The 13519-nt window shown below is 41.9% G+C and overlaps 1 protein-coding gene across 2 annotated transcripts in view; it reads left to right on the top strand.

The window, feature by feature from the left end:
- The window catches only part of CYP20A1 (cytochrome P450 family 20 subfamily A member 1), a 65066-nt gene that overhangs the window by 17191 nt on the left and 34356 nt on the right, over positions 1-13519 (top strand). For both annotated transcript variants that reach the window (XM_002712554.5, XM_051848291.2), the window contains one exon: positions 11311-11478. In XM_002712554.5, coding sequence (XP_002712600.2) covers positions 11311-11478 — 168 coding nt within the window. The remainder of the gene's footprint in view (positions 1-11310; positions 11479-13519) is intronic.

Raw genomic sequence — 13519 nt, 5'->3', positions numbered from 1 at the left:
TCCAATAACAAGTTAATATGTAATACTGAACTGACTATCAAATAAAGCTCATTGAAATTCTCTCCAGGGGCAGATGTTTGGCACAGTGGTGAATACACTGCTTAAGGTACCTGCACCCCCTAGTGGAGGGCATGGGTTCAAGGTCTGGCTCTGCTGATTCCAGCCTCCTGCTAGTGTGCGCCTTGGGAGCTGGCAGACGATGTTTCAAGTGGTTAGGTCTCTGCCACGCCATGGATTGAATTTTCAGCTCTTGGCTTCAGCCTGCCCAGCCCTGGCTCTTCCAGGCATTTGGGATTTGAATTAGTGGACAAAAGATCTTTCTTTGTCTCTGGCCTTTTTGCCTTCCAAATAAAATTAGAATAAATAGTAATTTAAAAATTTTGTACCAGATGTAGTCAGGATTCACAAACTGAAAAGGATTCATCTAATCCTCTAGCAGTTATACTGCTCTATGTATTCCCATAGAAAATGCTGTTGAATCATTTATAATACTTGCATTGTTTTGTATAGTATTGCAAAATGAACAGATTAAGCCATGAACAAATTGTAACTCAGTTATGGGATACAAGTGACAGTATTAGTTACAAAATATCTATAGTCATGGCTCAAAAAAATAAAGAACTTGGGGCTGGCACCATGGCTCACTTAGTTAATCCTCTGCCCGAGTCGCCAGCATCCCATATGGGCGCAGGTGCTAGTCCTGGTTGCCCCTCTTCCAGTCTAGCTCTGTTGTGGCCTGGGAGGGCAGTGGAGGATGGCCCAAGTGCTTGGGCCCTGCACCCGCATGGGAGACCAGGAAGAAGCACCTGGCTCCTGGCTTTGGATCAGTGCAGCGCCGGCCGTGGCAGCCATTTGGGGAGTGAGCCAATGGAAGGAAGACCTTTCTCTCTCTCTCTCTCTCTCTCTCTCTCTCTCTCTCTCTCTCTCTCACTGTCTACATCTCTACCTGTCAAATAAATAAATTAAATAAATAAATAAATAAATAAAATGTAGAACTTTACCAGCACAGGTTTAAAGTGTTTTACCTGTTAGTTAACTAGTCACCAATGATTTGCTACTATGAGAGGACACGCTCTTTTAAAATCTCCACTGGGTCATGTATTGTCCCAAGAGTAAGCTTTTCTATTTAGAAAACCATTTGTAGCTTTTGTTTTTTTCTATCTGTTGTGTATTGTCTCAGAAGAAAAGGTCACCAGAAAAATCTTTGACTACTTACCATTCATTTTATTTTTTTAATTACCTGTGGTTTTTTTTTAAGATTTATTTATTTATTTGAAAGTCAGAGTTACACACAGAGAGAGGGAGAGGCAGAGAGAGAGGTTTATTTTTAAAATTTATTTTCGTCTACTTGAAAGGCAGAGTGATAGAGACAGAGAGATCTTCTATCTGCTAGTTTACTCCCAAATGCCTTCATCAGCTAGGGATGTGTCAGGCTGAAGCCAGGCCCAGGAACTCCCTCTGGGTTTCCCACACAGGTAGCAGGGTCTCAAACATCTGCTGCTTCCCAGGATGCGTTAGCTGGAAGCTGTATTGGAAGTGGAGTAGCCAGGACTTGAACTGGTACTCCCACATGGAATTCAGCTGTCACAAGCAGCAACTTAACCCACTGTGCCACATTGCCTACCCTCTGTCACTTATTTACAATTCATAAAATATGTACTCTGGATTCCATTTAAAAATAGCTTTATCAGGCTGGTGTGGCACAGAAGGTTAAGGCACCACCTGGAACAGCCACATGGCTGTTAGTTTGCATCCTAGCTGCTCCACTTCTAATCCAGCTCCCTGCTGATATGCCTGAGAAAGCAGTGGAAGATGGCCCAAGTACTTAGACCCCTACCAAACATGTGGAGACATGGATGGAGTTCCAGGCTCCTTACTTCTGCCTGGCATAGCCCTGGCTATTGTGATTTGGGGGAGTGAACCAGTAGATGGAAGATCTCTGTCTCTTTCTCTGTTAACTCTGTCATTTCAAATAAATAAATCTTTTTTATTAAAAAAATCTCTTACATGTTGCTAAAAAAGAAAGCAGACCTTGGACTAAAGTAGTGAGCATACAACGCATTGAAGTCGACATGTAAATGCCCGTTAAATACATGAAACAGATATAAACTACCAATAATTAACAAAGTAATAAGCCAATTAAAGCCATGTTGAAATATTTTTTACATGTTAGACCAACAAGTTTTTTAAAATGGCAGTCCTTAGTGCTGTCAAAAGTGTGGGCAATGGGCATTTTGTACTTCTGATAAGAATGTAAATTGTTACGTGCTTTCTCACGGCAGCGTAACAATATGTCAAAAGCTTAAAATGACTACCTCTTAACCTAGCAATTGCACATCTTCAGAAGCTAAATGCAAATGGATGTATATACAACTACAATGATTATCTTTTTTTTTTTTTTTTTTTTTTTTTGACAGGCAGAGTGGACAGTGAGAGAGAGACAGAGGGAAAGGTCTTCCTTTTGCCGTTGGTTCACCCTCCAATGGCCGCCACGGCCGGCGCGCTGTGGCCGGCGCACCGCGCTGATCCGATGGCAGGAGCCAGGTACTTCTCCTGGTCTCCCATGGGGTGCAGGGCCCAAGCACTTGGGCCATCCTCCACTGCACTCCCTGGCCACAGCAGAGAGCTGGCCTGGAAGAGGGGCAACCGGGACAGAATCCGGCGCCCTGACCGGGACTAGAACCCGGTGTGCCGGCGCCGCAAGGCAGAGGATTAGCCTAGTGAGCCGCGGCGCCGGCAATGATTATCATTTAAGCATTGTTTATAATTGGTAAATACTTCAATGTCTAATGATAAAGAATTAGGTAAATAAATGTTGATGAGAAATCTGTAATATGGATTAGAATGAAAACCTTAAGAAGGCAAAAATGTGTATTTATTGGCATTATTGGGAAGCTAATTTTAAGGCGATGTATTAGTTTGCTAGCACTACTGTCACAAAATACCACAAACTTGGTGACTGACACAACAGAGATTTGTTATGTCACAGTTCTGAAGGCCACAAGCCCAAGTCCAAGGTGTCAGCAAGTATTGGTTCCTTTTGAGGGCTATATGATGGTTACTTTGGGTGAGATAAGGATGCCTAGATACCTGACAGAACATTGTTTCTGGTGTGCCTCTGAGGTGTTTCTGGAAGAGATTAACATTTGAATCAGTAGACTGAGTGAAAATCAGCCTTACCAGTGAGAGTGGACCTCATCCAGTCTGTCGAGGGCCTGACTAGAAACAAGGTGGAGGAGGGATGGATTTGCTCTCTGTGTGGGAGCTGGCACATCCGTCTTCTCTGGTCCTCAGGCTTCAGTGTTCCTGGACCTTTGGACTCAAACCAGGATTTACACCTTAGGCTCCCCTGGTCCTTGGGCGTTCGGACTCAGCCTGAATTTTACCACCAACTTTGCTGGTTCTCCAGCTCTCAGATGGCAAATTGTGTGGCTTCTTGGACTTTATAATCGTGTAAGCTAATTCCTATTATGAATCTCCTGTTTCTTTATATGTCTATGATATGTAGATATCGTGTAACCCTACATATGATTCATACTCATATATGTCTCTTACTGGCTTTATTTCTTTGAAAAACCCAGACTCCAAGGGACAACCTGTTCTGGGTCCCCTTCCCATTCACTGGCGGTTTGCTGGCAGCCCTTGGTGTTCCTGGGCTTGTAGCTGGACGCTCAGTCTCGGTCTTCATGTTTACCAGGCAGTCTCCCTGTCTGTCTTGGTGTCCAGATTTCCCTTTTCATAAGAATACAGTTCTGTTAGATTGAGGTCCACTCAGTAACCTCATCTTCACTTGATAATCTATGAAGACTTTACTTCTAGGGGTAGCTGTTTAGCTTAGTGGCTAAGATACCTGTGTCCCACATTGGAGTACCTGGATCCAGTTTCTGACTCCAGCTTCCTCCTAATGCAGGCCATGGAAGCCTGTGATGATGGCTCGAGTAGTTGGGTTCTTAAATGAGTATGTAGGAGATCTGGCTCCTGGCTTCAGCCCAGGCTAGTTTGGGGGCATTTGGGACATCAACTAGTGGAAGCAAGTGGTCTCTGTCTGTTTGCCTCTTAAATAATAAATAAGTAAATGCTCTATTTCCAAGTAAGATCAGATTCACAAGTAGTGGGAGTTTGGTCTTCTACTTCTTTTATAGCAAATATGATTCAATCATAGCAAATGGTAGTGGAAAAGCCAGCAGGCAGAACAATTTATTTATTACTACATTTTTCAAAATATATCTATTTAAACATGCCTAATGTGTAGGAAAACACGTGAAAAGCTATATAGAAAAACATTATCAACGGTTATGTCTACCTGATTGAATTTAGGTTGATTTAAACTAGTAAGTGGAAGAGTATTCTTCTCTGTTCATTGATAAGAAGATTCTATAATATGCAAAGATATCATAAATCATGTAAATAAAACTTGACAAAACCAAGTGACTGGGACCAGCATTGTGGCACAGTGGGTTAAGCTACCACCTGTGACACCATCTCCCATGTGGGAGCTGGTTCTTGTCCCAGTGCTCCACTTCAGATTCAGCGCCCTGCTAATGAACCTAGGAAGCAGCAGAAGATGGCCCAAGTGCTTGTGCCCCTGCACCAAGTAGGAGACCCAGAGGACGCCCCTAGCTTTGGCCTGGTCAAGCCCCAGCCATTGTGGCTATTTGTGGAGTGAACCAGCAGATGGAAGATCTCTCTTTCTGTGTCTCCCTCTCTTTGTAACTCATCCTTTCAAATAAATGAATAAAACTTAGACAACAAAACAAACAAAAAACAAGTGAATATGTGTAATATTATAGTACAAAGGAAAAAGGGTGAGTTTTTTCAATAAATTTTTAGGTCAACTGAATAACCATATGGAATATTCAATGAATTACAGAGTGTTTGCACCTAATCAAAATTAAGGGAACATTCACACTATTGCTGACAATTGATTTTTAAAAGTTGTATAGTAATACAGAGTTAGACAGTGAGAGAGAGAGACAGAGAGAAAGGTCTTCCTTCCATTGGTTCACCCCCCAAATGGCCACTGTGGCCGGCATGCTACACCGATCCAAAGCCAGGAGCCAGGTACTTCTTCCTGGTCTCCCATGTGGGTGCAGGGCCCAAGGACTTGGGCCATCCTCCACTGCCTTCCCGGGCCACAGCAGAGAGCTGGACTGGAAGAGGAGCAACTGGGACAGAATCTGGCGCCCCAACTGGGGCTAGAACCTGGAGTGCCGGCGCTGCAGGCAGAGGATTAGCCAAATGAGCTGCGGCGCCGGGAAAGTTGTATAGTAATACAGGTAATTTAAGGAAAAAGTTACTATAGACAAATGAAAATGAAAACAGAAATTAGTGGTATTTAGGATACTGTTTTTAAATTTCATTTTTTGTTTGTTGCTGGTATATAGAATTGATTTTTGCATACTTACTATGTAGTGAATAACCCTGTTAAATTTCCTGGTTAACTCCAATGGTTTATTATGGTTTCTGAGATCAACAATAATTTATTTCTTCTTTCCAATCCTAATGCCTTTTCTTTTCCTGCTTTATTGCTAAACCTTTATATATATATGTGTGTGTGTGTGTGTGTGTGTATAATTGGTTTGTTTTATGTGTGTATGTGTGTATCTGTGTATATATACATACATACATATTTGTGTGTGTGTATATATAATTTGAGAGGTAGAGAAGCAGAGAAGGGGAGACAGAACGCTTCTCCCTGCTTGATCATTCCCCAAATTCCTGCAATAGCTGAAGCCAAGAGCCAGTAACTTAATCTATATCTCCCACATGGGTGTCAGGGACCCAGTTACTTGAGCCATCACCTGGTATCTCCCAGGGTCTACATTTGCAGGAAGCTGGAATCAGGAGCCAGAGCTGAGACTTAAACCCAGGCGTGTTTAATGTGGATGTCTTAACCAATGTTGAACTACTTGACCAAATGCTGGGACCTGTAATATTTTTAATGTCTTTGGGGTCTATACTGCCTTCTGTCTCTTTTTTCTTGATTACTATTTCTAGAGGTCTCAATCAGTGTGAGACCAACTATGAGAGAGAAAGCACACAATTAATTGAAAAGAGAAAGTTTGATGTAAAGAATAGTACCAAAGGACTGGCATAGTGAAAGATTGGCTAGTCAGAAGAAAAGAAACTTCTAAGGACTAGCATAGCAAATACATGGGCCAGTTACCGAATCTGGAGTTGGTTCGAGGGCCGTTGCAAGATCCTTTTCTTTAGGACTGAGCTCCAGACCCTTTGGAGGGACCACAGTTGTGGATGGCAGAGACATTTCTGTGGTGCCATGTAAATGAAACTCGCTGTAAATCTGCCTTCTGGAACCTATTGGAAATCCGTCCGCTAAGTGCTGTCCTCTGAGTAATAAGGAAAGCTGTCCTGGAGGATGTCTGTCTCACCTGAGGCACGGTGGTCTGAGAGAGATGGCAGGGCGGGCTCCTGGCTCATCCCTGCAGCTGGCTGCCATGCAGTGTTAGGAGCCAAGCACCAAAAAGGCTAGAGTGCTGCAGGAGATGATGCCTCAGAAGCATCACCGGCAGGGCTGGTGGAAGAATGCTTTCCAGCACACTGCAGAAGCTTGGCACTGGAAAGCTGTACACATTGCAGAAGCCAGCTGAGCAAGCACAGGGAGCCTGGAAGCAATACCCTCTCCTCCAGCAAATGTCTCTCTCTCACCTTCTACTAGGAGAGCTCAACATCATGCCAGGCAGCAAAGGAAAAATTACTTAAAGGATGCAATGCCATTTTTTAAAAAAGATTTATTTATTTACTTGAAAGTCAGAAATACACAGAGAGAAGGAGAGGCAGAGAGAGAGTACAAGAGAGAGAGAGAGGAAGAGGGAGAGAGGGAGGGAGATGAAGAGAGAGAGAGGTCTTCCATCCGCTGGTTCACTGCCCAATTGGTCCCATTGGCTAAAGCTGCCTAATCCAAAGCCAGGAGCCAGGAGCTTCTTCTGGATCTCCCTCTTGGGTGCAGGGGCCCAAGGATTTGGGTCATCTTGTACTGCTTTCCCAGGCCATAGCAGAGAGCTGGATTGGAAATGGAGCAGCCGGGACTTGAACCAGCACCCATATGGGATGCAGGCACTGCAGGTGGCAGCTTTAACCCGCTATGCCACAGTGCTGGCCCTTACTTCAGTTTATTTATGCTGTTATATTTCTCATTTCTTTTCATCTACTTTCTTTAGTTTTAATTTTCTACTTTTTTTCTAGCTTTGAGATAGATGCTTAGATCATTGATTATTGATCTTGATAGCGATATACTTTTATTAAGATTTATTTTATTTATTTGAAAGGCTAGGGACAGAGAAAGGGGGAGAAGGAGATCTTCGATCTACTGATTTACTCTCCAAATAAATCTGCAACCACCAGGGTAGGGCCAGCCTGAACTCAGGAGCCTGGAACTCCATCCAGGTCTCCCACATGGGTAGTAAGGGCCTGAAGTGCTTGGGCCATCTGCTGCTGCTTTCCCAGGTATGTTAACTGGGAGCTAGATCAGAAGCAGAGCAGCCACGACTCAAACTTGTGCTCTGATATGAGATGCTGGCATCGCAATGGTGGCTTAACCCACTAAGCCACAATGCTGACCTCTACTTTTGCTTTTTATGTGTTGCCAGATTTAATTTGCTTATTTTTTGTAAGGATTTTAACCTCTGTGTTGATGAGGGAAATTGGCCTATAATTTTCTTTTTTTCTAAAGCCTCTGTCAGATTTTGATGCCAGGGTTATGGTAGCTTCAATAGGAGGAGGAATGCGTTTTTCCTCCTGTTTATTGTGAAAGAATTTGTGTAAGATTGCTGTCCCCCATTTTTTAATAGGTTTATTAAATTGGGGAACAACTGAAATACCATAAACTGAACATTTTCAAAAACTTACTTATTGAAGAAGTGGAGAGACAGAGCTCCCATCTGCTGGTTCATTCTCCAAATGCCGGCAAATGGCCAGGGCTGGGACAGGGCCAAAGTCAGAAGTTGGGAACTCAATCCAGGTCTCCGGTGTCAGAGGCAGGAACTCAGTTGCTTGAGCCATCACCATCCCCCAGGGTCTACATTGGCAGGAATCCTTAGTCATTAGCAAGAGCTGGGAACTGAATCCAAGCACTCTGATGTGGGACACAGTTGTCTTAACTGATAGACAAAGCACTTTCTTCCAAAGTGCACATTGTTAAAGTGTGTGATTCAAGTTTTGATCATCACAATCAAGACAGTGAGCACATCTATCAAATTTCATTCTTGCCTCTTTATGCTCTGTTCTCCTGCCTCTTGACATCACCTTCATGTCCCCAGTGATCTCATTTCTGTTCCTGAAAATTAGTTTACATTTTTAGCATTTTATGTAAGTGGAATCATAAAGTATGTATGTTTGGTTTTTCTGTGTTTCTAAGCATCATTATGTGGAGATTCATTCATAATTTTGGTTATAGCAATAATTCACTCCTTTTATTGCTAAGTAGTATTCTCTTGCATGGATATACCACCATTTATCCATTTGCCTACTGACATAATTTTGGATTGTATACAGTTGCTCATTACAAACAAACGTGCTATTTGATAGTCATATGCAAATCTTTGTGTTTATATCTTCTTTGATTTTTCTTGGGCAGAGATCTAGGTGTGGAATGTTTGGGTCACATAATGGGTGTATATCTAATTTTTAAATTATTTTTAAGATATATACACAGAGCACCCATCTATTCATCTGCTCCCTAAAAGCTTTCTCTGTCTTTCAAATGAAATGAAAATTCATAATAATAATTTAAAAGAAGTACTTTATGGCTTCCACTTGGCAATCTGAATTGTCAGCATCACTACTTTATGCTTGAGGTCACTATTAAGTAAGACAAAGGTTAACTGAACACAGCAGACACCTGATGTTATCACATACAACAGACAATGTGGGATGAAAGGATGATTCGTATTTTGGGAAAGACAGTGCAAGGTTTCTTCATGCTACTCGGAGTAAATTAAAGCTTACGAGTTGTTTACATGTCTTTAATTTTATTTGAAATACAGAGAGACAGGAATCTCCTGTCTGCTAGTTCACTCCCAAAATGCCAGTTACAGCTGGGGCTAGACCAGGCCAACCAGGAGCCAGGAACTCAAAGCTGTGTCTCATACATGGGTAGCAGTCACCCAGCTTCTTGAACTATCACTTGCTGCCTTCCAGGGTACACATTAGGAAGAAGATGGAATTGGGGACAGAGCAGTGACCCTAGCTCAGTCTCTTGTTTATGGGGTTTGGGCTTCCCAAGCCATGTCTTAATCACTGTACCAGAAGCTTGCCTCTCTAGAAGTTTAGTGGTTTTCAGGTTTTGGTTGTCTGGGTCACTGAAGCCATGAAAACTAGGCCATGGATAAGTGGGCCTAATGTGTCTAGGACTATTTTTTTGGTAACATGGAAATAATTTGAAAATTATATAATTTTAGGGGGCCAGTGCTGTGACATGGCAGGTGAAGCTGCCGCCTGCAGTGCTGGCATCCCATATGGGTGATGGTTTGAGTCCCAGCTGCTCCACTTCCAATCCAGCTCTCTGCTGTGGCCTAGGAAAACAGTAGAGAGTGGCCTGAGTCCTTGGGCTCCTACATCCAAGAGGGAGATCCAGAAGAAGCTCCTGGCTCCTGGCTTCGGATCAGCGCAGCTCTGGCCGTTGTAGCTGTCTGGGGAGTGAACTAGTGGATAGAAGACTCTCTCTCTCTCTGTAACTTTGTCTTTCAAATAAATAAATATTTTAAAGAACTTTATAGTTTTGTCCCATTTTAATTGCCGTTTTCTTCATACTTATCCCAAATCTTAGAGTTCTTTTAATGTATGCTAAGTGAATCAATTCATTCATTTTGATACTTTGGAGTCATTAAGGCTTCTATTTTTCTTTTCCAAAAGTAAGTTTTATATTCCATATGTTTCTTTTTAGGCATAAATCTGAGTGATATTTAATCTTTTCATGTTGAATATTGTTTCACACAAAATTGAACTGTAATCCTTTATACTATGAATAAATTTTCATGGGGTTGATATGAGAAAAGACCTTAAATATGAGTTCTTAACATAATAGAGGCTTTATATAAAAGTTCTTTCAGAATTTCTTGGATACAATGGAATTAAAAATATGAATTCTTTTGGCACAAACATTTTTAAAGGATTTTTTGGTGTAAAAGTTTTTTTCATCATTACTTGTTACAAAAAGTTTTTTCCCTCCATATTATGGAAATTTGTATTTTAAAAAAACTAAGTATGGAATTCAAGAAGATTTTTGTACCAAAATAAGGTCATACTTTTATTGCATTTTTCCACAAGTTGTTTGAAGCACCTTTGCTTTATTACTCCACAAAACCTTTGCCAAATTATGTCACCAGGGTATTATTATTCCCAGTGTAGCCAGTTAGGAAGTGTCATCTCCAGTTTGGCTTTGAGACCCCTGAACCTCAGGTTAAACAAATTGCCCAAAGCTCCTTTACTTTTAAGACTCATTATTTTTTCAGTAAAACCACTTATTTTGACTCCAAAGCTTGTGATCTTTTTACTACATACTGTTTTCATTCCACAATGGATTTAATAAATACTTGGCAAAGGATGTAGAGACTCTGAGAGGTTTTGAAACATATCTAGGACTTTTACATATTTATATATTTAGTGACTTATTTTTATCATATCACAGGCATTCTTTTTTTAAAAAAGATATATTTATTTATTTGAGAGGCAAAATTATGGAAAGAGAGAGAGAAAGAGATAGAGAAGTCTTCCATCTGTTGGTTCACTCCCCAGATGGCCGCAACAGCCGGAGCTGGGCTGATCCAAAGCCAGGAGCCAGGAGTTTCTTCCTGGTCTCCCACGTGGGTGCAAGGGCTCAAAGTCTTGGGCCATCTTCTGCTGCTTTTCAAGGCCATCAGCAGGGAGCTGGATCAGAAGTGGAGGAGCTGGCACTCAAACCAGTGCCCATAAGGGTGCTAGCACCACAGGTGGAGGATTAGCCTACTACACGACAGCGCCTGCCCCCATAACAGGCTTTCTAAGGTGAACCTTTACTGTTCTTTATTAGATAATAACACCTTGGTCTTTTAGTTTCCAGTAGGTTTCAGGTTTTTCTGTATCTGAATTTTTCCGTCTATTTTTGATCTTACTGCTGTGGTGATGATTGTGTTTTGTTTTACAAGTCAACCTTTGATGGAAGCTGAACCTGAGCCCTTGAGGAGACAGTTATAGGTGGAGCCAGTGTTTACAGCATTGAACTATGTATGCTATGACATTAACCTACTTGCTGAATTTTTCTAAGATTTAGCAAGTAGAAATAATAAATCATTGTGGTCTTGTGTTCTCTTGCAGCTTTCAGAAGAATTATTAGATAAGTGGCTTTCCTACCCAGAGAGCCAGCACGTACCCCTCAGCCAGCATATGCTTGGTTTTGCTATGAAGTGTGTTACACAGTTGGTACTGGGTAGTACATTTGAAGATGAACAGGAAGTCATTCGTTTCCAGAAAAATCATGGCACAGTAAGTCTAAGGGAAAATTTTAAATTATTCTGTCATCAGAATGGATAGTTGAATAACACAGACTTTGCTTCTAAAGAAGAACGCTTAAGATTCTATTGAATAAAAATACCTTGTTTGGGACTGAAAATAACAATGCAAGTAAGAAAATCGTTGCCTTTTTAAAAGTTAAGAATTGCTTTTTTTAAACAATTACTTTTGAAATGTTAAAAGAGCATGACTAAAGAAATTTTCTTTTAATTCTTAGCAAGTCTGTTATAAAGTCATAATGAATTCCAGAGTAGAAGAGAAAAGTAGTATTTAATAAAAGTATGTTATGTCCCGTATAGAAAGAAGTTAAAGTCAATGGAGCATGCAAATGTTAATGAGATTAAAATGATGGAAACCAAAGCTAACTCTGTCTAAAACTGAAGTACTGTTTCTGTCACCAGATTCACATATGGGATTTATTATTCTCTTTTTATCAGTTTCGAAATTAAATTATTTAGTTCAAATCACTTATGTATATTAGTCAACTTTCCATTACTACAGTGAGAAAATTACCTTTATAAAGAGAAAAGGTTTATTTTGGCTTACAATTTGGGGAGTTTCACAGTCCGAGATTGGGTAACTCCACTGGTTGGGCATCTGGAAAGGATGTCCTTGCTGGCGGAGAGCATTGCTTAGCAAGAAGGAGTGTGTATGTATGTCTATGCCTGTGTGGTCTTTAATAATCCAATCACTTCCCAGGCATGACCTTCAGAAACCATAACTGGATTCAGTTTTTACCCTCTCAATACTTTTTTTTTTTTTTTTTTTTTGACAGAGTGGACAGTGAGAGAGAGAGAGAGACAGAGAGAAAGGTCTTCCTTTTGCCGTTGGTTCACCCTCCAATGGCCGCCGCGGCCGGCACGCTGTAGCCAGTGCACCACGCTGATCTGGCAGGAGCCAGGTGCTTCTCCTGGTCTCCCACGGGGTGTAGGACCCAAGCACTTGGGCCATCCTCCACTGCACTCCCTGGCCACAGCAAAGAGCTGGCCTGGAAGAGGGGCAACTGAGACAGAATCCGGCGCCCCGACCGGAACTAGAACCCAGTATGCTGGCGCCACAAGGCGGAGGATTAGCCTATTGAGCCGCGGCGCCGGCCCCCTCTCAATACTATTAACATGAAGCTTTGGGGACCAGGCCTGTAACAACTGGGCCTTTGTGGGACACTCAAACTATTATCCACTCCATAGCAGGCCACTCACTCTACCACATTTCAGATCTGAGAAATTATTCCTTATATTATTTATATCTATAAAACAGGTTGAAGGGCCAGCATTGTAATACTGTGGGTTAAATCTGTCCTGCAACACCAGCATCCCATATTACAGGAAGCCATCTGGCTTACTTTGGGGCATAATTTTATACTGCTAAATGGGAAACATCTTTTGATTGGCTGTCTAAGGTGTCAATCCTGAAAGTAAGAAAATGGCCAGTAGTCAGGCTAGTTAGCTTGTTGTTTTCACAGGAGTCTCTGGCAGTGAGCTAGGTGCTCTCTGCATCTAGGGGCATTTTAAACTTCTACCATCTTGCACCTTTGCTAGCATTCTACTACTTTCTTATTTATTTGAAAGGCATAGAGAGAGGGGGAGGAGGAGAAGAGAGAGAGATACCTTCCATCTGCTGGTTCACTCCCCAAATGGCCCCAATGGCCAGGGCTGAGCCAGGCTAAAGCCAAGAGCTTCTTCCAGGTCTCCCACATGGTTGTAGGGGCCCAAATACTTGGGCCATCTTCTCATGTTTTCCCAGGCATATTAGCTGGGAGCTGATCAGAAGTAGAGCAGTTGGGTCTCAAATCCGAGCCCATATGGGATGCCGATGTCGCAGGTGGAGGCTTAAACTGCTGTACCACACCACCAGCTCCTCATCCTTCAACTTTCTGAGAAGCAAGTTTTTGTGGCTGCCTGTGTTTTTTTCAGCAACCAGTATACCCACGGGGCTTGTACCTCATACCCTGTCTATTTGTAACCCTGTCTGTCTCTTCTCTTAGCAATGCAGTTATCAAACCTGGGAAATTTAT

This window comes from Oryctolagus cuniculus, chromosome 3 (assembly GCF_964237555.1).
Source record: "Oryctolagus cuniculus chromosome 3, mOryCun1.1, whole genome shotgun sequence".
NCBI lineage: Eukaryota > Metazoa > Chordata > Mammalia > Lagomorpha > Leporidae > Oryctolagus > Oryctolagus cuniculus.
The sequence above is the reverse complement of the archived record's forward strand: the minus strand, read 5'-3'. Positions and strand labels throughout refer to the sequence as shown.